A 26,392-nucleotide genomic window follows, 5' to 3' on the forward strand; every position below is an offset into this window, starting at 1 on the left:
TCTGCTGTCCGCTTTTGTCATTTACTCTCACACATAGAAGTTATTTTCTCTCCTGCCTCACGCCTCCAGCGTTCTTCCTTACTGTTGCTGGTTTCTTGTAACTCTATCCCAGTCGTTCTCAATGAGGCAGGGGAACAATTTTGTCCCCCAGGGACATTTGACATGTCCGGAGACATTTTTGGTTGTCACAACTGGGAAGTGGGTGGTATTGCTACCGGCATCCAGTGGGTAGAGGCCAGGGATACTGCTAAACATCCTGCAATGCACAGGACAGCAAGGAATTGTCCAGCCCAAAATGTCAATAGCACCACTATTTAGAAAACCCTGTTGTACGCATATATCAGCTTATATAACATATGGGGTTTGGGATAAATGTCTACAGGCAAATAATTCCTGTGCCTATCTCCCCCACTCCCACTCTCCATCTGCTTTTTTTTTTTTTTTTTCTTTTAAGAGAGACAGTGTTTCACCATGCTGGCCAGGCTGGTGGTCTTGGACTCCTGACTTCACGTGATCCACCCGCCTTAGCCTGCCAAAGTGCTGGGATTACAGGCATGAGCCACTGCGCCCGGCCAGGTCCTGCTTTTTTATACATGCATTCTCTGGGGTAATATCACCCCTAAGGGGATAAAAATTGGTTTTTGAGGGATGTCTTAGTCACTTAGCGCTTCGATAACAAATTACTGTGGACTGGGTGGCTTAAAGAACATTAATTTGTTACACTTTTGGAGGCTAGAAAGTCCAACATCAAGACACCCACAAGTTGGGTGGCCGGTGAGAGGGCCCAGTCTCTGCTTCCAACATGGTGTCTTGACCACTGCATTCTCATGTGGCAGAATGCCGGAAACAGATGCTCGGTGCCACAAAGAAAAATTAGCACTGAGACAAAGGATCCAACACAGAACAAAATGGGCCAGGACACTGCAACATCTTTTACAACTTGGCTAATATCATTCATGACCGTTCTGCCCTGATAACTTAATAACTCCTAATGGCCCACCTTTTAATACTATCACATGATGATTAAGTTTCAACATATTAATGTGGGGGGACACCTTCAGACCATAGCAAGAGGTTTCTAAATTTAGCTCAAAGAATGGTAAAGTAACGAACCGAACTTTATATTTGTTCAAAAGAAATGGGGACGGTTTGTCTGTACGTGTTTACCAACCCTTCCTTCCTTCCTTTGTTCCATCACATATAGGCAGAAACTTTTTTTCCCATAAAGAAAAACAAATGTCATCTCACCTTTCCTCACCCCCAAAAAAACCACTCCAATAAATGAAAACCAAAGCCAAAAGTAATTGTATCCTTATGCCTTGCCGTGGGTATAAAGTAAGAAAGCACACATTTTAGGCAGCTGTGGGCCATGCTGTCATAGTGATAAGTCTCCTGTGATATTGGGAATTTGAATGATTAAACTGATTATTCAGTAATTTGAATGAGGTCATTCTGTTGCAGTTCCTCTGGCTATTTTGCCTTCGTTCTGCAAATGTGTTAAAAATTTAAGTCCCAGCTTGAACTTTTCTTTGTGCTGAGATCAGCCCTGTGGATCGTCTCATTATACAGTGCCTGCAGGGGTGGCACTTCTGGGCATGCTGGCAGCACTCTCGAGTCAGCAGGAGCTATTTTAACTCAATTTATAAAGCAAAAGAAAGGGATCTGGTTGACCTACAAGGACACACTCTGCAAGAATTAGCACTAACCACAATGGTGATTATTCACAACTTGCCCATCTTCTGAGAAAATAAAGCCTTTTTCAAAGGTTATTTTCCCTCCTTTAAATGAAAGCATACATCCTTGCTCTCTGGTAAAAAAAAAAAAAAAAACTTTCAGAGAATATCAGAAGACTTACTAGCTCTGAGATTTTTTTTAATCTATAGAAGACTGCTTAAGAGATCCATGCAATCCATGATTTCTAAATCCTGAAAGAATAGGAAAGTAAGGCTGTGAGGACTGCTCAGCAGGACCGCTCCAATCCAGTCCACCCTCTATTTCCCTTTGTACCTTGAAGGTGATCTTAAAGCTTTCTCAAGTTCTTTTTATTTTTGAAACAGGGCCTTACTATGCTGCCCAGGCTTGTCTTGAACTTCTGAGCTCAATGGATCCTCCCACCTCATGAATTAGATTTAAAAAAGAAGCAGAAACCATCAGGCTTTAAAGAATATCAATTTCATAGTAAATATTATTGTTACAAAACCCTGACAATGGCTAAAACTAAACATGGTAAAATTTATTGCCAACTCAAAAATAATAAAATTAAATCTTAGCAAAGGAAAAATCTGCAAAATTTGATAAGGCAGAAGGAAGAAATTAGTTCATGAAAGAAAGGTGTTAATGGTTGAGGCTCTGATTAGCCAAAAAAACAACTTATCAGTTAACTTTGTTTTCTTTTTATTTTTGTTGTCGAGATGGGGTTACATTCTGTCTCCTGCGCCAGAGTCCAGTGGTGTGATCAGGGCTCACTGGAACCTCAACCACTACCATATAGGCTCAAGCAATCCTCCAGCTTCAGCCTCCCAAGTAACTGGGACCACAGGCATGTGTCATTATCCCCAGCAAATTAAAAAAAAATTATTTGCAGAGACAAGGTCTCGCTAATGTTACCCAGACTGGTCTGGAACTCCTCGGCTCAAGTGATCCTCTATCACCTTGGCTTCCCAAAGTGCCGGGATTACAGGTGTGAGCCAGCACACCTCCCAAGAAATACATTTGTTTTCTAGAATGTAGATAAATATACCTATAGCCAGATAATTTGTAAAGGCTTATGGTCAGGCACAGTGGCTCATGCCTGGAATCTCAGCACTGTGGGAGGCCAAGGCGGGAGGACTGCTTGACCTCAGGAGTTCAAGACCAGCCCAGGCAACATAGCAAGGCCTCACCTCCACAAATAATTTAAAAAAAATAAGACCGGTGTGCTGGTGCACACCTGCAGTTCCAGCTTCTTGAGAGGTTCAAGTGGGAGAGTTGCTTGAGTCCAGGAATTCGAGGCTGCAGTGAACTGTAATCACATCACCCTAGTCTGGGCAACAGAGAGAGACCCTATCTTAAAAAAAAAAAGGGGGGGGGGTCGGGGACTCATTGAATAAGCATAATAGGAGAGTTTATTATGAGAATAGCAGGTTTGTCCTAGAGTCTAGAGTCTATAGGCAGAAATCCATCCAGGCCTGGAGGAAGGTCTGGGATCATAAACTCAAGAAATGTGATGTCTCTTTGCATTTAAAATTCTATCCTATCATATTACAGGGCAGAAATATTGGTTACTTGGAGGTGTGGTGCAGAAATTCTGAAGGGAGGCAGCCACTAACCTTATATACTTAGCCACATTGGCCTGTGAGCCCTGGAATACAGGGCTGATCAATTTTCTGGCTACTGGCTCTCTAAGCTGGGGTTCTCAAACTTGAGAGTGCCTCAGAATCACGTGGAGGGCTTGTTAAAATACCAATTGCTGGCCCCACCCCTAGAGTTTCTGAATCATTACATCTGAGGTAGAGCCTGAAAAACTGCATTTCTTCTTTTTTTTTTAATTTTTTTTAATTTTAAATTTCTGGCCAGTCGCGGTGGCTCACGCCTGTAATCCAAGCACTTTGGAGGCCAAGGCGGGCGGATCACCTGAGGTTGGGAGTTCAAGACCAGCCTGACCAACATGGTGAAACCCCCGTCTTAAAAAAAATAAATAGCCGGGCGCGGTGGCTCAAGCTTGTAATCCCAGCACTTTCGGAGGCCCAGGCGGGTGGATCACGAGGTCAAGAGATCAAGACCATCCTGGTCAACATGGTGAAACCCCATCTCTACTAAAAATACAAAAAATTAGCTGGGCATGGTGGCATGTGCCTGTAATCTCAGCTACTCAGGAGGCTGAGGCAGGAGAATTGCTTGAACCCAGGAGGCGGAGGTTGCGGTGAGCCGAGATCGCGCCATTGCACTCCAGCCTGGGTAACAAGAGCGAAACTCCGTCTCAAAATAAATAAATAAATAAATAAATTTTAATTAGTTACTCTGGATATGGAGAAAAACTGCACTTCTAACAAGTTTTCAGGTGATGCTGATGCTGCTGATCCAGTGACCACTCTGAGGATTATTGGTCTAGGTGACTTTCCCAGGGAGGGAAGAATGCAATGCTCTGAAGAATTCACCAGTGGAGGACAGCTGCTGATGAACTGAAGCTGAGCAACGAGTTGATTGCTGAAAAGGGAACCACCTGGGTCTCTTAAGTCTCCTCTGAGTATTGTTGACAATGTGGGGTAGAAAATTTAGGAGAGGCCTGGGGCGGCGTAATCCAAGCACTTCAGGAGGTTTAGGTGGGCAGATCACTTGAGGTCAGAGTTCAAGACCAGCCTGGCCAACATGGCGAAAACCCATCTCTACAAAAAAATACAAAAATTTGCCAGACGTGCGCCTGTAGTCCCAGCTACTTGAGAGGCTGAGGTGTGAGAATTGCTTGAACCCAGGAGGAGGAGGTTGCAGTGAATGGAGAGCCAGAGACTCCATCTGGAAAGAAAAGAAAAGAAAAGAAAACTTAGGAGAATGGTGAGTTAATGAACTCATGCTAGGCCGGGCGCGGTGGCTCACGCCTGTAATCCCAGCACTTTGGGAGGCCGAGGCGGGTGGATCACAAGGTCAAGAGATCGAGACCATCCTGGTCAACATGGTGAAACCCCGTCTCTACTAAAGATACAAAAAAGTAGCTGGGCATGGTGGCATATGCCTGTAATCCAAGCTACTCAGGAGGCTGAGGCAGGAGAATTGCCTGAACCCAGGAGGCGGAGGTTGCGGTGAGCCGAAATCGCGCCATTGCACTCCAGCCTGGGTAACGAGAGCGAAACTTTGTCTCAAAAAAAAAAAAAAAAAAAAAAAAAAAAAAGAAATGAACTCATACTAGAACAGTTTGCACTGCTGGGAAGAATTCTCATTGAAATGGGTTTTCAAAAGAATAAACAGGAAGATTGAATGGGAAAAGTTTCGAGTCAGCAATATATATTGTTCCTTTAGATAGCATGCCCTGTTGTTACAGCAAGTTTTGTGTTTGATTTTTTTTGTTTTTTCCCTCACCCCAGGGAAAAAGTAGAATTTCTTTTTAACTGTAACCGAGAGTATTGAAAATAATCAGGCATTTCATATAGCATTTTTTCTGTATTGAACAGTCATGCAACTTTTCTTTATGTTCTTACTTTTTAAAAAAATTATATCTGTTTAGTATGTTATTAAATCAATAGAGCACTTACAAAAATTCAACCAGGGTTTCCAGATGGCATTAGATATTTTTTCCACTCTATTCAATGAAGCATCTTGGCCAAATGGTTTCTGATGTTGCTTGCCTTGGATGTTTATATATACATTGTTGTGTAGATAGCACTGATTACAATGTAGACGTAACTCTTTTTGCTACCAGATTTCTTTCTGAATGAATGAAAATATATTAGATATTATTGAGACTGGACAATAAGAGACTCAGAATAAGCAAGAGATTGGGTATCCGAAATATCATTTTTCTGACCTTCAGCTCCACGGAGAATAGGCCCCTCAAAAATAGAGTGAAACTATTATGTGGAGTGGGGCTCTTCTGTATCCACTTTTTTTTTTTCTTTTTTTTTTGAGATGGAGTTTCGCTCTTGTTACCCAGCCTGGAGTGCAATGGCACGATCTCGGCTCACCGCAACCTCCGCCTCCTGGGTTCAGGCAATTCTCCTGCCTCAGCCTCCTGAGTAGCTGGGATTACAGGCACGCGCCACCATGCCCAGATAATTTTTCATATTTTTAGTAGAGACGGGGTTTCACCATGTTGACCAGGATGGTCTCGATCTCTTGACCTCGTGATCCACCCGCCTCAGCCTCCCAAAGTGCTGGGATTACAGGCTTGAGCCACCGCGCCCGGCCCTGTATCCACTTCTTATCTAACTTTCATTCCTTTCTCTGGAGCATCCGTTCTCCTTATCCTAACACTTAGGAAAATACTCCCAGGTGGAGGGGATAAAACACTCTAATTGAGAAGTAGAATATCTTAATTTTTTTTTTTTTTTTTTTTTTTAAGAGACAGGGTCTCATTTGTTGCCCAGGCTGGAGTGTAGTACTGCAAGCACCACTCACCACAGCCTCTACCTCCCAGGCTCAAATGATCCTCCCATCTCAGACTCCTGAGTAGTTGGGACCTCGAGCGGGAGCCACCACACCCAACTAATTTTTAAAGTTTTTATAGAGACAGGGGTCTCCCTTCCCCAGGATGGTCTCAAACTCTTGGTCTTAAGCCATCCTTCCACCTCGGCCTCCCAAAATGCTGTGATTACAAGTGTGAGCCACTGTGCCCAGCCACCTTAAAATTGTAACAAAATATGTCCTTAAGTCAGGGTGCACTGTGTACGTTTGTGATTCTTTAAAATTGTTTCCTGTTGAACAACGATAGTTGCAAGAATATATTCCATCTCTTACCCTATTCAAGATATGACCTTGATGCTACCATTATAAAGAGATGAAGTCTATGACCCCTACCTTTGGATCTGGGTGTGCTTATGACTCCCTTTTAACCAATAATGCAGCAAAATTCAGGCCACATGACTTCTGAGGTATGATCAGAAAAGGTGATGCGACTTCTGCCTTATCCCATGGAACACTTGGATTGGAACCCCGAACTGTTCTGTAAGCAGTCTGACTGCCCTGAGGCTGCCATGTTGTGAGGAAGTCCAAAGTAGCCCACGTGTAGCGATCCTGTGGAGAAGCGCTGAAACTACCCAAAGAGGGAAATGCTCAGCTAGCCCCTAGCAGCTCCATCCCTGTGCTGTTCCAGCTCCACGCACTGTCTGATTGCCAAAAGACCCTGAGCCAGCAATGCCTGGCCAAGAGCTTCCCAGCTTCCTGACCAACAGATGTCATCAGAGATAAGAAAATAATGCTGTTATTTTAAACCACTAAGTTATGGGGTGATTTGTTATACTGCAGTAGTTGACTGGAATGTTCCCTAAAACAGGTGAGAGTGATTCAAAATAATTCTATCAGTGAGGTTTCCTTAGTTACAAACAAGATAAACTGACTCTGGCTAATTGAACAAATATATATGATAAATGTCCAAATCAAGAAATGAGAAAAATAAGATTAAAATAAAATGAAGGATAGAGATCAAGATAAAGAGCAGAAATCAATGAAACTAAAAACAAATTTAGTGACTCAATAAAGCAAAAAATTAGGCCACTGAAAAAGTTGACAAAGTAGATAAAAGTTCAGTAGCACTGATCAAGAAAGAAAAAGCACAAATAAACAGAATTAAGAATGATAAACTAGAGTTGATATTGATCAAAGAGGTAAGAGGATATAAACAACTTTATCCTATTAAATGTGAAAGTTTATACAACATGGACAAACTCCTAGAATAATAATTTATCAAACTGACTCAGGAAGATGAAGAAAGCCTCTAAATCTGTAATGATCAATCTGGTTGCCACTAGTCACATGTGGCTATTGACACTTGGAATGTGGGTGCAACTAAGTAATTAAATTTTGAATTTTATTTCATTTTAACTAATTTAAATTTAAAACTGACTGGGTGGGTATTCTCACATCTGTAACCCCAGCACTCTGAGAGGCTGAGGTGGGAGGACTGCTTGAGGCCATGAATTCAAGACTAGCCTGTGCAACATAGTGAGACTCCCACCTCTACAAAATATTTTAAAAAGTTATTAGGGTGTGGTGGCACCCACCTGTGGTGCTAGCTAATTGAAAGGCTGAGGCGGGAGCATCTCTTGAGGCCATGAGTTTGAAGCTGCAGTGAGTTATGATTGTACTACTGTTCTGGAGATCGGGTGATAAAGCCAGACCTGTTTCTTAAAAAAATACAAAAATAACCCTGCAACAGTGTGAAGCATTTTTTTTTTTCATTAAACACAACTTGACTGTTTTGGTCGGACTGTGTTTAACTGCAGCATCTCATAAGCTATTATCATTGCATTGTAGTGTGTGCACTGGAGTGGTGCACTGTTTCCAGCCTTGCCCAAAAACACCTTGTTGGTGTCGACGGATTGATTCAGTTTAAATGAGTTTTTTTCTATGCACAGATGTAATAGTGGAATGTGTTTATTTGAATATCTTACGAAGACATCAAATGAGAAGACATAATTTACATAGTGATACATAAATCATAAACAGACATTTTTATTATTTCATTATAACAAAATCATTTTTCCTAGTTAAAAATTAAGTTTAGACAAAGTTTTAAATTTAAAATATAGACATATTATTGATGCAGAATTGTAGAGCAATATTAGAAGCTAATACTATGAATGGAACGGTAAAGAGAAAAATAGTCTGGAAGAAGGTAAGTCACAAATGTGATGAATGGCAATTGCAATTTGCTGTGGCAGAGCAAACTGCCTGAGCTATTTGTTGCTATGTGATGATGTCACTGCTCTGAGACAAATATGCTTGAAATTTTTTTGTGTTTTAAATTTCTCTGTTTTCATTTCTAATAAGTAGATCTTGATATAAACCACACACACACAAAAGCACTCTGTGGTCTTTAATAATTTTAAGACTGTAGAGGAGTTCTGAGATTGAAAGTTTGAGAACTGCTGATCTAGGGCATAGAAAAGGCAGTTTAAGTGGCATGTTGTTTTGGTATTAGGAGCTAGCAGGATTCATTGGAATATTTTAAAATGAGGAATGACCTAAAATGCTTTTAATTGGCCTTATCTTTAACAGACTCCATCTTTCTTTCTTTCTTTTTTTTTTCCTAATGTCCCTCCTTCATCTAGATCCTCATACTGCAGGGCACCACTTGGCCTATTTTACTTGAGTTTGGGATGAGAGGACTCTAATATTGAGGCTCTTTTTTCCTTTATTCACATCTAGATGACCCTATCTTGTGTTGTTTTGCAAGCTCTGTTAATTGTATGCAAGGGCTAATGAGGCAGCTTTCCCAGGAAGTAATTTGCATTTTTAACAGATAACTTTTGAAGACACAGCACTTCATTCAACAGAGTTATTTTGTTCAGAATGAGGAAGGTTGAGTAGGCAGAAATCCACTATGAATATTCTGAGAATCCCAACAGACTGAGCCATAGATACCACAGGATTAATAAATGAGGCTCCCTGGAATGACAGCAGCAAAAGGCAATTTCCACTGCAGCACGCTGGGTACTGCTGAGCATCTTCTGGCACCGAGGAGCCCAGCAAATTTCCAGTGGCCAGTGGTGTGGCTGGTGATTGACTTGGGTTATAGCTCTACAGCCTCTGATAGTTATTTCCAAAGTCTCATAGGAAGAAGGCAGTCTGTAAGAAACCCTGAGGTTTGCAATGGCTATTTTTCACTTACATTCTTCTTTACAAATTTAAATAGTGGTAACCTCTTACACATTTTAAAATAGCCTTTATTATTTATTTGAGACAGAGTTTTGCTCTGTTGCCCAGGCCAGAGTGCAGTGGTGTGATCTCGGCTCATGATAAACTCCGCCTCCCGGGTTCAAGGGATTCTCGTGACTCAGCCTCCCCAGTGGCTGGGATTACAGGCCTGTGTTACCATGTCCAGTTAATTTTTGTATTTTTAGTAGAGACAGGTTTCACCATGTTGGCCAGGTTGGTCTTGAACTCCTGGCCTCAAGTGATCTGACTGCCTTGGCCTCTCAAAGTGCTGGGATTACAGGCATGAGCCACCACGCCTGGCCTAGAGCAGTTTGAAGATCACAGCAAAACTGTGAACTCCAGAGTTCCCAAGCACCTGCTGCCTCCACAAATGCACAGCTTCTCCCACTATCAAACATCCTGCACCCCAGTGGTACATCTGTCAGCACTGATGAACCTATGCTGATTTATCATTCAAAGTCATAGTTGACTTTTTTTTTTTTTGAGATGGGATCTCCTTGGTCTGTCACCCAGGCTAGAGAGCACTGGGGAGATCATGACTCACTGCAGCTTCTTCCTCCCAGCTCAAGAGATCTTCCTGCATCATCAGCCTCTTGAGTAGCTGGGAATACAGGTGCACACCACCAAACCTGGCTAATTTTTGTAGAGACGAAGTTTTGCCACGTTGCCTAGGCTAGTCTCCAACACCTGGGCTCAGTGATCCTCCCACCTCAGCCTCCCAAAGTGCTGGGATTACAGGTGTGAGTCACTGCGCCCAGCCAGGGCTCACCCTTGACGCTGTAGGTTCTATGGGTATTGACAAACATATAAAAACATGTATTCACCATTATAGTATCATACAGAATAGTTTCCCTGCCCTGAAAATCCTCTGTGTTCTATTCATCCCTCCCTCCTCTATAACGTCTAGTAACCACTGCTATTTTTACTGTCCCCACAGTTTTGCCTTTTCTAGAATGTCATATGTATATATACTTGGAATCATACAGTACATAGCCTTTTTAGAGTGGTATCCTCTTTTATGATTTCGTTTCTGCCTTCTAAACCGTTCATATTAACCTCATTTCAGCTGTGTAGAAGTAGATGGTAGTTGACACATAAAAATTAAAAAGCAAGCAAGCAACCTGTAAGTGTGGCCTGGGGAACTCTTGCATCAGCATCACAGGGGGGCGATAAAGCCCTGAGGTAGTGGAGAAAAGAGGGCTACTGTGGTTAGGGAACTGTGTTTAGACCGGTTTGGGCATCAAGAGAGCCTTGGAAAGAGAAGCAGGACCCACATCCTTGCACGGTGAAGCAGGTCAAGGTAAGTCGTTGAATTTTCTCAAAGTGTAACATGAAGCCACTGGAGGTGAGCAAAGTAATCAGATCTTATTTACATTTTAAAAGTAACACGATGACTGTTGGGGAGAAGCGACTGTAGGAGGACCCAAAGAGCAGTCTCCTAGTTAGGGAACCATAGCAATAACTGAGACAAGACAGAATGGTTTGCTTTAGCAATGCCAACGGTGAGAAACAGGTGTTGGACATATTTTGAAGGTAGACTAGCTCAGATTTGCTAACGGATTGAATGGATAATGAAAGGCAGTAAGAGTGAGTGTGAGGAGAGAAACAATTTTGCTGGCTTCAGGAACTTGGAGATTTACCAAAATAGTAAAGATTGGTATGGTGAAGAAAGCTGGTGGTGGGGAAACAGGGTGTTGCACATGTAAATATGTTTTGCACGTGACATTTTCCCCCACACTCTATACTGAAAAATTTCAGAGCAAACTGCGAAGATTTTTTTCAAGGAATGTCATATCCCCATCGCCTAAGTGTAACATCTCACTATATTCATCTGTTCATGCCTCTGTCAGCCCATCTTACTTTAGCAATGCTTTTAAATTGCGGGAATCAATGCGCTTTCCATCAGAATTCACCTCAGCACGCATACAGTTTGTTTACAGCATTTTCTTTTGATCCAAAATTTACACTCAAGGTGAAATGCCCAGATCTTGAGTGCAGTTAGCTGAGTTCGGACACACGCGTACGCTCGCCTAAAATTTGAGATGCAAAAAAGGAGCATAATCAAACGGGCTGATGAAAGTAGGAATGTGGAGATCAGGAAAGGGGTCTTGGCTTGAAATATAAATCTGCGAATCACCAGAACAGAGGACTACTTAAGCTATGAGATTGGATAAATCACCTAGGGGGTGCGGAGGAAAAAGGAAGGGTCTGTCCTCAGAGAGCAGCATTCGGAGGTCGGTCGGGTGGCAGCAGAGGGGAGGCCGGGGGTTGCGCAAGCCCAAGCCAGCCGGGGTCCTGGAAAGCACCCCTGCTCGGCGCCTAGCCACCGCCTGGACCGGAGAGCGACCAGGTGCGGGGCGGAGGGCTGGGGAGCAGGGCATGGAGCGGGGCCCGGCCAGAGGCGGGAAGGGCAGCTGGGAGGAGGAGGGGAGGAGTATGCGGCGGCGAAGAGGATTACGGCGCGGAGGGGAAAACGGGGGAAGAGGAGGGGCTCGGCAAGGAGGAGGAAGGGGAAAAGTGGGAAGCTCAGGAGAAAAGGGATGCCGCGGAGCCGGGAAGCGGGAGGGAGGGAGGCAGGGGAGCGGCGGGGCGGAGTCGCCGCAGCGGCCGGCCGAGGGCGGGCGGAGGGAGGGGGTGTGTGCGCGGGTCACATGGTCGCGGCTGCCCTCCCCGTCAGCCGCCCTCGCCGCCGCGGTGCGCTGGCTGCAGGAAGCCGCCGCGCCGCCGCTTTTGTTGTCAGGGACCCCGCGAGGAGCGCCGCTCGCCGGCCGCCGCCACCCTCTCTCGCTGCAGCCCGCTCTGCGCTGCGAGGCCCGGGGCCCGGGCGCCCCGCCCGCTCGGCCCATGAGGGGGCCCCGCGACCACCGCTGCTTCCAGCCTGGGGCGGCGCGGCGCTGAGGCGACGGCGGCGGCGCTGCCCCCTCTACGGGAAGCGGGCGGCCTCGGACCCCTCCGCGAGGGCACCATGGAGGTGAATGCGGGTAAGAGCCGGACTGCGGCGGGTGGGGGATGGCGGGAGGGAGCGCTCGGAGCCCGCGGGGCACTTCGGAATGCGGCGGCAGGCGGTGTCCCCAAGGCCGGTGGGGCGGGGTGGGCTGCTGCGCGCCGCGTGCCTGCCTCGGGCTCGGTTTCCGTCGCCCCCCGGGCCGCCCCGCGCCCGCCGTCCCGCCCCGCGCCCGCCGTCCCGATTCCTTGCAAAGCCGCAGCGCGGCCCGGCGGCGCCCGGCCCGGCCCCCCCTCACATGGCCCGGCCGCGCGAGCCACGTGCGCGCTGTGTTTACGTTCGGCGGCGCGCGGGCGCCGGTTGGCTGGCCGGGCGCGTGACGCGGCATTACATAATGGGCGCTGAGGCGGCGGCGGCGGGCGGGGACACGTGAGGCCGCTCGGCTCCCTGACCCACATTCCCCGGGGCCGCAGGGACACGTGGGGGCGGGCGCGCGCGCGGGCGCGCGCTGGCTGGGGAGCGCCGCAGCCTCCCGGGAGGCCCCGCCCCTTAGGAAGCCTCGGGGCAGTGACGTCGCCGCGATTCCCTCCTCCCCCGCGGGGTTGCACACTGCGGAGGAGGCCGCGCGTGCGCGCCCGCTGAGCCTCGCGGCTGGGCGGCCCCGAGGCGGGCGCTGACGCCGCAGTGCCCCGGAGGCCGCTCGCCCTTAAGGGAGGTCACCCCAAGCCGCGGGCTCTGCGGGAGCCACACGACCCCGGCACGCGAGGAGGCTGGCAGCTGCACACCTTGCAGATCCCGAGGAGGAAGTGCGGGGCGGGGGCGTGCTGCTGGCGGAAGGAGGCGCTCGGGGTGGGCTTGGGGCTTTCCCGAAGGGATACGCTCGCGGGAGCTCCGAGGTGCAGCGATTCCGGCTGACTGGGTAGCACCGCACCTGTTACGAAGCCAGCCGTTTACAACAACAACAAAACCACACCGTTTCCTCTAGGACTCGGCCTGTTGTCTCAAGCACCCGCAGTCTTAAAAACCTCCCCGATCCCCTCGGGCTGGGGTTTTCCTGTAAACAGGTCACGCCCGGAGCTGAGCGTGCAGTTCATTTACGGTCAGGATGACTCAGGTGATCATAGGTGACACTAACACCATGTATGACTGCTCATTCTTCATTTAAATTAAAATTAACCCGAGGGTCGCTGACCTTTCCTGAATCTGATCAAGAGAATTTGGCTTTATAAATATTTTTCTTGTCAGATTTTGTTAAATTGCCAGAGAACAATAGGGTGCCCAGACAAATGGTGGGGCAGACCTGAAGTAAGTGAGGTTATGGAAACAGCCAGCTTTTGTTTTAATTTTTGAGTTAATAAGCGTCTCTAAGAATCGTGCCTCCTTAATAAGTATATTGTGAACTTTTCATCAACAGTAAAAATAAAGCCATTTTCTAATTGTGTTTTATGTACTTATTTTTTAAATTTACTTATTTTTTAACCTACCTCACAAAAATCTGTATCTAATTGTGTTTTAATTACCTAATGTGCCTATTTAGCCTTTGAGAGTATTTAAAAAGTTTAAGTCTGTCATAGAATTAAACTTTTACATGTTAGGCGGGGCGCGGTGGCTCAAGCCTGTAATCCCAGCACTTTGGGAGGCCGAGGCGGGTGGATCACGAGGTCCAGAGATCGAGACCATCCTGGTCAACATGGTGAAAACCCGTTTCTACTAAAAATACTAGAAATTAGCTGGGCATGGTGGCGTGTGCCTGTAATCCCAGCTACTCAGGAGGCTGAGGCAGGAGAATTGCCTGAACCCAGGAGGCGGAGGTTGCGGTGAGCCGAGATCGCGCCATTGCACTCCAGCCTGGGCAACAAGAGCGAAACTCCGTCTCAAAAAAGAAAAAAAAAAAAAAAAAAACAACCCACAAAACTTTTACATGTTAGAATTTAGAGGTGATCAGGGCCAGGCTCTTTAAGCCAGCCTTTAGCATGAATTCTAATAGCTTTGCAGCCTCAAAAGGGCTGGCTCAATTAGGAAGTTTTTATCTGGTTTGAGCCCTCTTCCAATACTTCGCTGATCAAAATCTTGCCTTATGGAGTACACATTATAGAAATTGCTCCGAGTGAATGTTGACCATCTCCTTAACCCTCCAGTTCTTCCATTTTCAGTTCTTATCTCTTGGTCTTTGCCCAGCGTTATTTTTTTCTGGTCACTCATCCTTGTTACCCTTTGGGATGGAGCACCCAGAAGTGAAAAAGCCCTTGTGGAAGTAGTTGGATAATTATCAAGTTCCAAGTCGCCCTCTTTGTCTTGGATCCTGCTGCAAATGAATTCCCTGGCAGACTTAGTTATTTTGGCATGTTGCTTTGCTGACTCACAGTAACTGCAATCAACTAGGACCTTTCATGTGAACTATTATGAAGCTAGATTTCATTCGTGATGCAGGTAATTGCATGACCTGAAGTGTAGGAATGTGCAATGATCATTCTTAAATTTTCTCTTGTTCTTTTGGCCTTAAATTTAAGGCTGTCACAAGCTACTACCCAGTATTTTAAGTTTCTACCATCTATCTGTACACGGGAGGTCTAATAAGAATTTTCTTTAACTGGCTGGGCGTGGTGGCTCACTCCTGTAATCCCAGCACTTTGAGAGTCTGAGGAGGGTGGGTCACCTGAGGTCAGGAGTTCGAGACCAGCCTGGCCAGCATGGCGAAACCCCGTCCCTACTAAAAGTACAAAAATTAACCAGGAATGGTGGTGGGTGCCTGTAATCCCAGCTACTCAGGAGGTTGAGGCAGGAGAATAGCTTGAACATGGGAGGCGGGGCTTGCAGTGAACTGAGATGGCGCCATTGCACTTCAGCCTGGGCGACAAGAGTGAAACTGTATCAAAAAAAAAAAAACAAAAAAACGCCCTTTAACTTTCGAATTTTTGTAAACATTGACCAAGGTGGGGCCAGATTCAGTGCTGTGGGGCACACCTCAGTCCTTCTTTCTAACTTGATATCAATTGACAATCATTGAACCAGTGATCATATAATCTTACTGCCCTTCATGACAGCTCTGTGCTTGCCCCATGAGTAACAGATGTGAAAACAGTGAGGGGAAAAACTTGGAAAAAATTAGGAGACATGGGGGCAAAGAAGTCTCTACTTGGAGCTAGGAAAAGCAAGAATCTGAAATGAAGTAAGAAGGTGCTCTACTGATCAGTAGGATTAAGAGATTCAACGGCCGGGCATTGTGGCTCATGCCTATAATCCCAGCACTTTGGGAGGCCGAGGCGGGTGGATCACGAGGTTGAGAGATCGAGACCATCCTGGTCAACAAGGTGAAACCCTGTCTCTACTAAAAATACAAATATGAGCTGGGTATGGTGGTGCGTGCCTGTAGTCCCAGCTACTCGGGAGGCTGAGGCAGGAGAATTGGTTGAACCCAGGAGGTGGAGGTTGTGGTGAGCCAAGATCGGGCCATTGCACTCCAGCCTGGGTAATGAGCGAAACTCCATCTCAAAAAAAAAAAAAAAAGATTCAAAAGGTGGTGTAGAAATAACCTACAAAGAAACCACTAGATCCTTAAGACACATTAAAAAATGAGGTAAAGTATGGATAGAGAGCATTAGTTTGGCCTGAACTATTCTGATGGAACTCTTCTAGTATAATGATGACAAATAATTACCAGCTTCTTACTCTGCCAGGCCTTTTACATGTGTTCCTCACGTTAATTCCATGAAGGAAGGTGCTGTTGCCACCATCTTAATGATGAGGGGCTAAGTAATTAAATAACTTACCCAGGCAAGTAGTAGAGGCAGATTTTGAATCCACGAAGTTTACTTGGGAACATAAACTGCTAACTACTGTGCTGCACTGTATCTGCATACCATTTGAAGACTGGTGCACAACTTAGTGGCCCTGTCTTCTTGGGGGTGAAGGCCATACAGCGTGTGTCTGGGTCCCACTTAGTTTGCAGTGATATATGTAGGTTATAGCTGGTGGAAAAGGACAGTCATCTGTAGGACCTCCCAGTTTTATCAGTCCTCTCTTTAGTCCTGCTGGCTTGTTTCCAGACATGAGATTACACTTTGAACTCCCTTCTCCAATAATTTATTTGGAGATAAAAATACTGTCTGTTGTACAAAATAAGACTCACTTGGCTGGGTTTAGTGGCTCACATCTGTAATCTCAGCACTTTGGGAGGCCGAGGTGGGCAGATCATTTGAGGTCAGGAGTTTGAGACCAGCCTGGCCAACGTGGTGAAACCTCATCTCTAGTAAAAATACAAAAATTAGCCAGGTGGTAGCGGGCACCCATAATCCCAGCTACTCAGGAGGCTGAGGCAGGAGAATTGCTTGATGGTACCAGGAGGCAGAGGTTGCAGTGCACTCCAGCCTGGGCGACAGAGTGAAACTTCATCTCAAAAAAAAAAAAAAACAAAAAAAACACACACCCAAAAAACCCCATTTTGGCTGGGCGTGGTAGGTCACACCTGTAATCTCAGCACTTTGGGAGGCTGAGGTAGGTGGATCACAAGGTCAGGTGTTTGAGACCAGCCTGAATTGCAAGGTGAAACCCCGTCTCTACTAAAAAAAAAAAAAAAAAAAAAAAAAAAAATCCAGGTGTGGTGGCACGCACCTGTAATCCTAGCTACTCAGGAGGCTGAGGCAGGAGAATCGCTTGATCCTGGGAGGTGGAGGTTGCAGTGAGCCAAGTTGCACCACTGCACTCCAGCCTGGACGAAAGAGCAAGACTCCATCTCAAAAACACCCCAAAAAACAAAACACCATTTTTTTGTCACCCCATTTAAAAGATATCTCTTCTGTGATACATCGTTCAATAATTTACACAGCCCTCAATTCCCCACTTAGATATTGTCACCTTGGATGTGTTGCCCCTCTTGATCTCTGCCCTCTTTAGTATGATTCTCAGCAGTTCACAATCATTTGTATGAAACATTACTGCTAATGTAGGTGTTTCCCCAGTTGACATGTAAGACATTTTAGGGAAAGGACCATGCTGTTCTCTGGAGCCCTGACACCCAGGACATAATTGGAAGTTTAGTGCTTCAGTTAGATCTACTCTGCCACCTTTGAGTAGGAATTATTTATAACACTTTAAAAATGAGGAAACTAGAGCTTCTTGGTGATTAAAATGTTTGGTTCTAAGTCACCATGCAGAAAAATACAGTTATGATTTGAAGTCAAACATACTTTCTAGGATCATGGACAGTGGGAGTTGGGTGGGTTTTGATGATGGGCAAGCCCAGTACATACAGGAATAGTAGTGCTTCCTAGCAGTACAAAATTGGATATTGACTTACGGCTTGTCTGAAGTTGACCGCTGGGTAAGCGCTAGCATGGGAACCTGGCCCGGGTCCAGGGTCTCTTTCAACTGAAATAGAGAAGACTGCCTCAGCTAATTTTAGCTCAAGGTTTCTAAGAGGTAAATTCTGCCTGTTTCCTGGAGGTGTTGGGACTTGCTGGTTTGGGGATTTTTACTTTTCTTACTTTATCATCAAAACAGTGTATGTAAAAAGTACTTTAATAATCTTTTTTATGAACACCATTTCATTTCAGTCTTGTAATAACTGACAGCTACTCCAATTTTACAGAAGATGACTCAGGTTTAGAAAGGTTGAAAGTCACTTGCTTGCTCAGGTTTTCTCACCAAATAACAATTTGTGCTTTGGAATTGGACAACCTTGACTTTAAACTCTGGCCTGCCACTTAGTGGCTGGCTGACTTATCCTCTCTGAGCTCTGAGCTCCTTGATTGCAAAAATGAGTTAAGGAAAGTTAATTCACAGAGTTCTTCCTGTGAGGATGAGATTGTGTCATTTTGTTCCTGACATCCAGTAGGTACTTGGTGACTTGTAGTTTCACTTTCCTCTATTCATTAGGTGAAGGAACTACTAGATGTACTCCTTACCTTCTAGGAAATTAACTCATTTGAGTTGCTAACAATCAGGTTCGCAGTTGGGTGTCTAGTAGCAAGAGTGGTTGCTAAGACAACTAAATCAATACTGAAGGTCTTGTTAGAAGAATGCAGCTACCTCTGTGGGTCCTGTTTGATTCTCTGGTGCCCGGCTCAAATTCTTGTTAATTCTTAAAACAGGAATTGGGTCTTAACTGGATTGGTAATAATAGCCCAGTAATTTTTTTTAGGATGGATATTGAAGCTTTTGCAAAGGAAACTGTTTTTTGGTTAATTACAATACATTCCATTGCCCAATCAGTGTTTTCAACCAATTTTTAAGCCATCTGCATAGCTCTGATTTCTAAAAGTTTGTTTCTTAGTGAAGGTAGTCAGCAAATCTCGTGAACCTAGGTGACTGAAAGTGCAGGCCCTAGCAAAGTCTCACTTCCAAGGAAAAACATGCCTTTCTTTTTTTAATTTAATTTAATTTTCCTTAGATGTTAGGTGAGAATTTAGTACCTAAGACACTGGTTTTAGAGAAGACACATAGCTGTGAAACTTCAATGGTGTTTGAGGACTAAGAGCATTTGTCTTTGTACAGTGTCTTATTCTGAGTGGAGATACGTGTGAAAAAAGTAGCTGTGTGCTAATACCTGGAATTTCTTTTTTCTTTTTTTTTTTTTTTGAGACGGAGTTTCGCTGTTGTTACCCAGGCTGGAGTGCAATGGCGCGATCTCGGCTCACTGCAACCTCCGCCTCCTGGATTCAGGCAGTTCTCCTACCTCAGCCTCCTGAGTAGCTGGGATTGCAGGCACGCACCACCATGCCCAGCTAATTTTTTGTATTTTTAGTAGAGACGAGGTTTCACCTTGTTGACCAGGATGGTCTCGATCTCTTGACCTCGTGATCCACCTGCCTCGGGCCTCCCAAAGTGCTGGGATTACAGGCTTAAGCCACCACGCCCGGCAATACCTGGAATTTCTAATTAGACTTAAGATCTCTAAAGTTTTATAAAGACAGCACAATGGTTTCACCTAGTAACATGGCACTGGCTAGGTTTCCAGTTTAAAATGGTTTCTCTGGATTTACAGGGTATTAATGATATTCTGGCAGTTGTATTGATGAAAACATCACTCTTTAAAACTATGGGCCAATTTGTGTTTGAATTCACTGATTGTAGCCATTTTTAAACTTCAGTGTGCAAATGCTTGGAGAACTTGCTAAAAATTCACATTTCTGAGGATGTCTTCTCCAGTCTGGGCACAGCTTTGGAAACATGTATTTTGAGAAAGCACCAGCTAGTTTTGAGGATAAGTATTTTACATAATTTCTCTGGGTGATGAAAATAAACTCAAAGTTGGGAATCTTCTTGTGTTTGTAGTTTTGGAGCTTTTAGATTTTATTTATTTATTATTTATTTTTTTGAGACAGAGTCTCACTCTGTAGCCAGGTGCCAGGCTGGAGTGCAGTGGTGCGATCTCGGCTCGCTGCAACCTCCGCCTCCTGGGTTCAAGCAATTCTCCTGCCTCAGCGTACCGAGTAGCTGGGACTACAGGTACGTACAACCATGCCCAGCTAATTTTTATATTTTAGTAGTGACAAGGTTTCACCATGTTGGCCAGGATGGTCTCTATCTCTTGACCTCATGATCTGTCCGCCTCGGCCTCCCAAAGTGCTGGGATTACAGGCGTGAGCCACTGTGCCCGGCCTTGGAGCTTTTAGATTTTAAAATGAATGGTAGATGAAAACTACCGTTGGTCACTTTGTCATCTAGGGAGCACAGATGAAGTAGTTGGCTTGTGGCAGTGTTCTTCAAACTTGGATGTGCATGAGAGTCACCACAGGGCTTATTAAAGTTTCTGATGCAGTAGGTGTGGAGTGGAGCCTGATGATTTGCATTTCTAAGAGATTCTGGGTGATACTGATTCCCCTGGTCCAAGGCCCACACTTTGAGATGGTTGACTTGTAGTTAGGGACCACGTTGCAGGAAAAATATTAATTGTAAAGTACTGACTTTCCTCTGGCAGGTGAGGTGCACATACCAAGAGAGTATGTGGACAGTGGGTCTGACGGTAGGAAGAGCGGATTCCCACCTCTGACCTCATGATTGATTTCAGGCATAGGTTTCATGAATAAAACGATAGATGGATTTGTCTACATTATTGATATTCTTGTCTTTAAAAATCAAGTGCATATAGTTGAATTTATGCACGTTAAATTTGTGTCTGGGCTGGGCGAGGTGGCTTGTGTCTATAAGGAATCTCAGCATTTTGAGGGTGGAGGTGGGTGAATCACCTGAGGTCAGGAATTTGTAAACAGCCTGGACAACATGGTGGAACCTTGTCTCTATTAACAAAAGAAATAGAAAAAGTTAACCAGGCATGGTGGCATGTGCCTGTAGTCCCAGCTACTCAGGAGGCTGAGGCAGGAGAATCGCGGGAGCCTGAACCTGGGAGACGGAGGTTATGCCACTCTGCTACAGCCTAGGTGACAGAGCGAAACTCTGTTTCAAAAAAAAAAACAAAAAACTTGTGTCTGATAAACAACATTGTGTGTTTCTTGGCATAGTAGGCACCTGTTTTTTTTTTTTTTTTTTTGAGACGGAGTTTCGCTCTTGTTGCCCAGGCTGGAGTGCAATGGCGCGATCTCGGCTCACCGCAACCTCCGCCTCCTGGGTTCAGGCAATTCTCCTGCCTCAGCCTCCTGAGTAGCTGGGATTACAGGCACCTGCCACCATGCCCAGCTAATCTCTTGTATTTTTAGTAGAGACGGGGTTTCACCATATTGACCAGGATGACCTTGATCTCTTGACCTCGTGATCCACCCGCCTTGGCCTCCCAAAGTGCTGAGATTACAGGCGTGAGCCACCGCGCCCGGCCCTGTAGGCACCTGTTTTATCTTCCCTTCTGGGTTGCACTCAAACCCTGTGAGACTTGGGATTGTGCTTTCCTCCTTAGGCGGTTTGTTTCTCAGCCTCAAAATGTATAATTGGTGCTTAAATACATACCTCATATCTAATACCTGATAGACTAAAAGTGACTTTAAATTTCTCTGCCTGTTTTTTTTTTCTTGTCTGTAAATGGAAATGTCTTTTTGCCTGTTTTTTTTTTTTTTTTTTTTTTTTTTTTTCTTGTCTGTAAATGGAAATGTCTTTTTATCTTCTGGGGATTCTTTTGGCCTCACCATTTTGCTGTGTGGATTTTTGTTTAAAAATGATTGATAGGCTGGGCGCAGTGACTCACGCCTCTAATCCTAGCACTTTGAGATGCCAAAAGTGGATCATCTGAGGTCAGAAGTTCAAGACCAGCCTGACCAACATGGGGAAAGCCCGTCTTTACTAAAAATACAAAAATTTGTGGAGAGTGGTGGCTTGTGACTGTAGTCCCAGCTACTCAGGAGGCTGAGGCAGGAGAATTGCCTGGGCCCAGGAGGTGGAGGTTGCCATAAGCCAAGATCGTGACATTGCAGTCCAGCCTGGGCAACAGAGTGACACTCTGTCTCAAAGAAAAAAGGTCGGGCCAGTTTTCGGGGGGGTGGTTGTGGTGGTTATGTTAAATTGTAAATAACGTTTTGAGAATAGCTCTGTGTTGAGGGAATTAGCGTCAGCCTTACTGTTATTCTGGTATAGGATGCATTCTTCCCTCTAGCATCTTTAACATCTATAGAGTGAATCAGAACAAATAGTGAGTCTGGATTTCCTAAGAGCTGCCTAGAGATGAATGGCAGAATGGGGTGGAGAAGGGAGAGTGTCGAACTGGGGATTGGTTAGTGGATAGCCACATACGTCTTCTGGGAATGCCCAAACAGAAAGGTATGGGAGCAAGGGCTGTGAAAGGATCTCTGTTTGAGATAAATTATCTTATCCACCATTGTAAATGTTACATCTGTTTTGGATTAACCTGTGCTTTTAGCCAAGTGTTGGGGAAGGCAAATGATGAATTCATTGTTCGTGGGATTGTGTTGGATAACAGTATAATGGGAGGCAAGGAAGAGACCGGAACAACAATTCTTCATGGCCAGTTTGTTTAAGCAGTGAAGCCAGTCACTCAGGAGCATGTTTCAGTACTTTTAGGAAAAGACTGGAAAATGAAAAGCTTTAGGTGTGAGGGCTTCATGTGCTCAGAATATCCAAGCCCAGTGAAATCCTTCTCACTTTTATTTATTTATTTATTTTTGAGGCAAGACCTTGCTCTGTCCCCAGTCTACACTGCAGTGGCATGATCATGGCTCACTGCAGCCTCGAACTCCTGGGCTCAAGTGATCCTCTTGCCTTAACCTTCTGCATAGTTGGGACTACTAGAGGAGCTGGGTGCAAAGTACACTCAGCAAGTTTTTAATTTTTTTGTAGAAACAGGGTCTCCTTATGTTGCCCAGGCTGGTCTCGCATTCTGGGCTCAAGCGATAATCCTTCTGCCTCAGCCTCTAAAGTGCTATGATTACAGGCATGAGCCATTGTGCCGGGCCCATCTCCCTTTGTATTTAACTAATTAGTTAATTTTTTGAGACAGAGTTTCGCTCTTGTTGCCCAGGCTGGAGTGCAGTGGCATGAACTTGGCTCTCCGCAACCTCTGCTTCTTGAGTTCAAGTGATTCTCCTGCCTCCGCCTCCCGAGTAGTTGGAATTACAGGCATATGCTACCACACCCAGCTAATTTTGTATTTTTAGTAGAGACAGGGTTTTTCCATGTTGGGTTACACTAGTCTTGAGCTCCCAACCTCAGATGATCTGCCTGCCTTGGCCTCCCAAAGTGCTGGGATTATAGGTGTGAGCCACTGAGCCCAGCCCCTTTTTAAATCAGGGGGAGTTATATATGTTTCGAACTTTGCAGAAGTAGGACGAATAATGGGAAATAAGGAAATACTTTGCTTTCTGCTTTTGGTGTACGCAAACATTTCATATCAGTATCCTATTTCTAAAGTTAATGGCTTTACTGTTGAGACTTGCAAAAATAAAAAATACATATTATCTTGTATCTAATTATGTGATTTTCCTCCCATTTTCCAGGAGGTGTGATTGCCTATATCAGTTCTTCCAGCTCAGCCTCAAGCCCTGCCTCTTGCCACAGCGAGGGTTCTGAGAATAGTTTCCAGTCCTCTTCCTCTTCTGTTCCATCTTCTCCAAATAGCTCTAATTCTGATGCCAATGGTAATCCCAAGAATGGTGATCTCTCCAGTATTGAAGGCATCCTGAAGAATGATCGAATAGATTGTTCTGTGAAAACAAGCAAATCCAGTGCACCTGGGATGACAAAAAGTCATAGTGGTGTGACAAGTAAGTTACTTTAGTTTTCTAAAGATTGTTGCCATTAATTGCAAAATGGGGCTTATTTTATCAGCTTTTCATTAGAGGGGGCCATTATGTTTCTGCGTACAGTTTTCACTCTTTGCTGGTTAATCATAAATCAGTAGTTAGAGAAGAAATCAGTGATGATTTTAGAAGTTATAACTTAGGGACTGTCATTAATTCTTGCCACAGGGCAAGGTACGTGGTTATGTACTCTGCCTGACCTTGGTCCCTCTAGAGTACCCTCTTTTACCACATTTTACGGTTACTTTTCTTCTTGAATACTAGAACTGAATCTTGTTTCTAGAACAGAGTACTTGCTCATTGTGGGAAGGGGTCACATTAGGGAAACTGGAGATGGGGATGTTTGGGATTAGGAAATGTTAGATCGGGATAACCAAATGAGTGGTAGGATTTGGACCTATCTGGCCCCTGTAGGTGAAGTAAACTGACAAAGCTGTCGGTGGAGAGACATCCCTTTCCGCCTTTATTGACTGACTTCTGTGCCTGAATTCTTAATTTTTATCCAGAGAATTGTTTTCTTAGTTCTAATTGCATATATGATGTAAAGTAACTCTAAAGTTGCAAAATTTCTTACTTCCTGCTGACAGGTCTGGAAAAAACATAAAATTTACAAAATTTCAGTGTAATTCTAAAGTCAGGAAAGGGAAAAATCCAGGTCTATGAGGTATTTTTGTCCGTGCCATAAGCTGTGTTTAAAAGAAAATTATGGCTGGGTGTGGTGGCTCACGCCTGTAAGCCCAGCTCTTTGGGAGACTGAGTGGGGCGGATGTCTTGAGCCTAGGCGTTAAAGACCAGCCTGGGTAACATAGCAAAACCCCATCTCTACTAAAAATACAAAAATTAGCTGGGTGTGGTGGTGGGTGCCTGTAGTCCCAACTACTTGGGAGGCTGAGGCATGAGAATTGCTTGAACCTGGGAAGTGTGGAGGTTGCAGTGAGCTGAGATCACGTCACTGCCCTCCAGCCTGGAGGACAGAGTGAGACTCTATCTTAAAAAAAAAAAAAAAAAAGTTACGATTATGATTACTCTTAACTTGAAAAGATTTTTCTTTTACATTCTAAAAGGAGATATGTATCTTTTAAAAGCTCTTGCAAGTTGAACGAAATAAAATATTGGGAAAAAAACAAACTCAAATTCAGTGTTTCTTCCGACTTTTTACTTCATGTCCGTTTGTGCCCTAGAATTTAGTGGCATGGTTCTACTGTGTAAAGTCTGTGGGGATGTGGCATCAGGATTCCACTATGGAGTTCATGCTTGTGAAGGCTGTAAGGTAAAGCATGCTTTGTTTCTTTAAGCTACTGATTCTGGGATTTAAGAAGTTGGGTTTAGATTTACCAATTTCCACAATTGATAATCTGAGAGAGAGTGAGAAGTCAGCTGCTCTTTTTAAGTTTCAAGGATTTTATGTAGTATATAAGCATAACTTGTTTTGAAAAATGTTAATTCTGTGAAAGTATTTCTTTTTTCTTTAAGATTTTGAACAAAGTAAATTTGCTATCTTAATTAAACATACTTAGTGCATTTGCACCCAGTGCACCAAATGCTAATTCATTAGTGTGTCAAGCACAGTTCTAGGTGGTAGTGAAATAACAAGGAACAAAACAGACAAGGCACTACTCCTGCCTTGTTGGAACTTAGTTTAAACCAAACTTTGAGTTAGATCTCATCACATGCTTTGACTTTCTGACACTTCAGGTACTGGGAGCTGGGAATAATTCCTAGATACTTAAAATAATGTTATGTTTTAAGAAATAATGCCAAGTGAGTAAAATAATCCTGATATAAGTTGAGCCCTTGGGAAAGCTAGTTTATTTCTAAGTTTAGTTGAATATTTCCTAGTTATTGGTCTTAGAGTATTGGTCAAATAATTCCAAGTGGGATGGTCTCTACCTCCCTACCTGTATACAGGGAGTCTTTCTCCCTTTTTAAAAAAATTCGCCCAATCTTTTCTCCTGAGTATCAAAAATTAATGTGGCGAAGACACATGTTCTTGCTTCTTGCTGTTCTCTGACTTGAGGCCGCAAGCAGGAATCCTGTTTGGCAAGGTATGGTGGGTAAACAAGATAATGAATATACGTGATGGGAGAGGAAATATTTTCAAGTGTGGCTCTGAATGAATTGTGATTTTGCTAGCTTTTAATGGCCAGGTAACTTTGTGAGATTAGTCAGTATTTTTAATAGATGTAGCATTTTTCCATTGTTTAAATTCTCCCTCTCTCTCTCTATATATTTATTTTTTTACAAAAATGTGAAGTAATTTTGGGACAGGCACTATTCTTCCTTTATAGCCAGAAAATAAAAGCACATACTGAATAAGCTGGTTGGGTATTCTTGATAAATACACATCTGTTTAGTACTCGCAAAATGTGTCTAGCTCAGCTCTTGTAGTACCCAACTTAAGTGTATAGTATCACAATAATAAAATATAAAAATGTTGTGTCCGATGACTACTAGTGTAGATTTGTGAAATGTGTTTAGTTGTCATACAAAAGGAAAATGCAGTTTAAAATAATTTTGGTAATTGCATTCTTGAGTTTTCTGTCCTCCCTGGAACCATGAAACTGGAGATCATTGAACACCTGTCACAGAACATGTACTTGAATTGTTTGTGGAGTAAAGGCGGCTGTTGGTAACCATCTAGTTGGGAACTCTCTTTCCTTGGATAGTTAGCTGGTCCGTTGGTGTGTGTTGTAACACTTACCTGTTGCTGACATGTAGTCAGTGACTTATGGCATGTGTAAGTAGGCCTTGGCAGTATCAGCAGGTAATGATCCGGGAAAGACCAACTTCTATGAATGTAATCCACAATTCTAGTGAGGGATTATAGCTATGAAACATATTTCTCAGTCATCTTTTTAAGAAGCACTCATTCAGACTGGGTGGGATGGCTCAGGCCTGTAATCCT

General features: G+C 44.3%; 1 protein-coding gene across 2 annotated transcripts in view; it reads left to right on the top strand.

Moving 5' to 3' along the window:
- The first annotated feature begins 12,016 nt into the window (after window positions 1-12,016).
- Window positions 12,017-26,392, top strand: part of NR1D2 (nuclear receptor subfamily 1 group D member 2) — a 37,336-nt gene continuing 22,960 nt past the window's right edge. Inside the window, exons 1-3 of one of the 2 annotated variants that reach the window (XM_039480345.2) lie at window positions 12,017-12,326; window positions 23,185-23,451; window positions 24,669-24,757. In XM_039480345.2, coding sequence (XP_039336279.1) covers window positions 12,311-12,326; window positions 23,185-23,451; window positions 24,669-24,757 — 372 coding nt within the window. In that variant the 5' untranslated portion in view covers window positions 12,017-12,310. Of the gene's footprint in view, window positions 12,327-14,183; window positions 14,720-23,184; window positions 23,452-24,668; window positions 24,758-26,392 lie in introns of those variants that run through there. The other variant, XM_074405731.1, reaches the window with a different exon arrangement.

The sequence above is a fragment of the Saimiri boliviensis genome, chromosome 9 (assembly GCF_048565385.1).
Source record: "Saimiri boliviensis isolate mSaiBol1 chromosome 9, mSaiBol1.pri, whole genome shotgun sequence".
Classification (NCBI taxonomy): Eukaryota; Metazoa; Chordata; class Mammalia; order Primates; family Cebidae; genus Saimiri; species Saimiri boliviensis.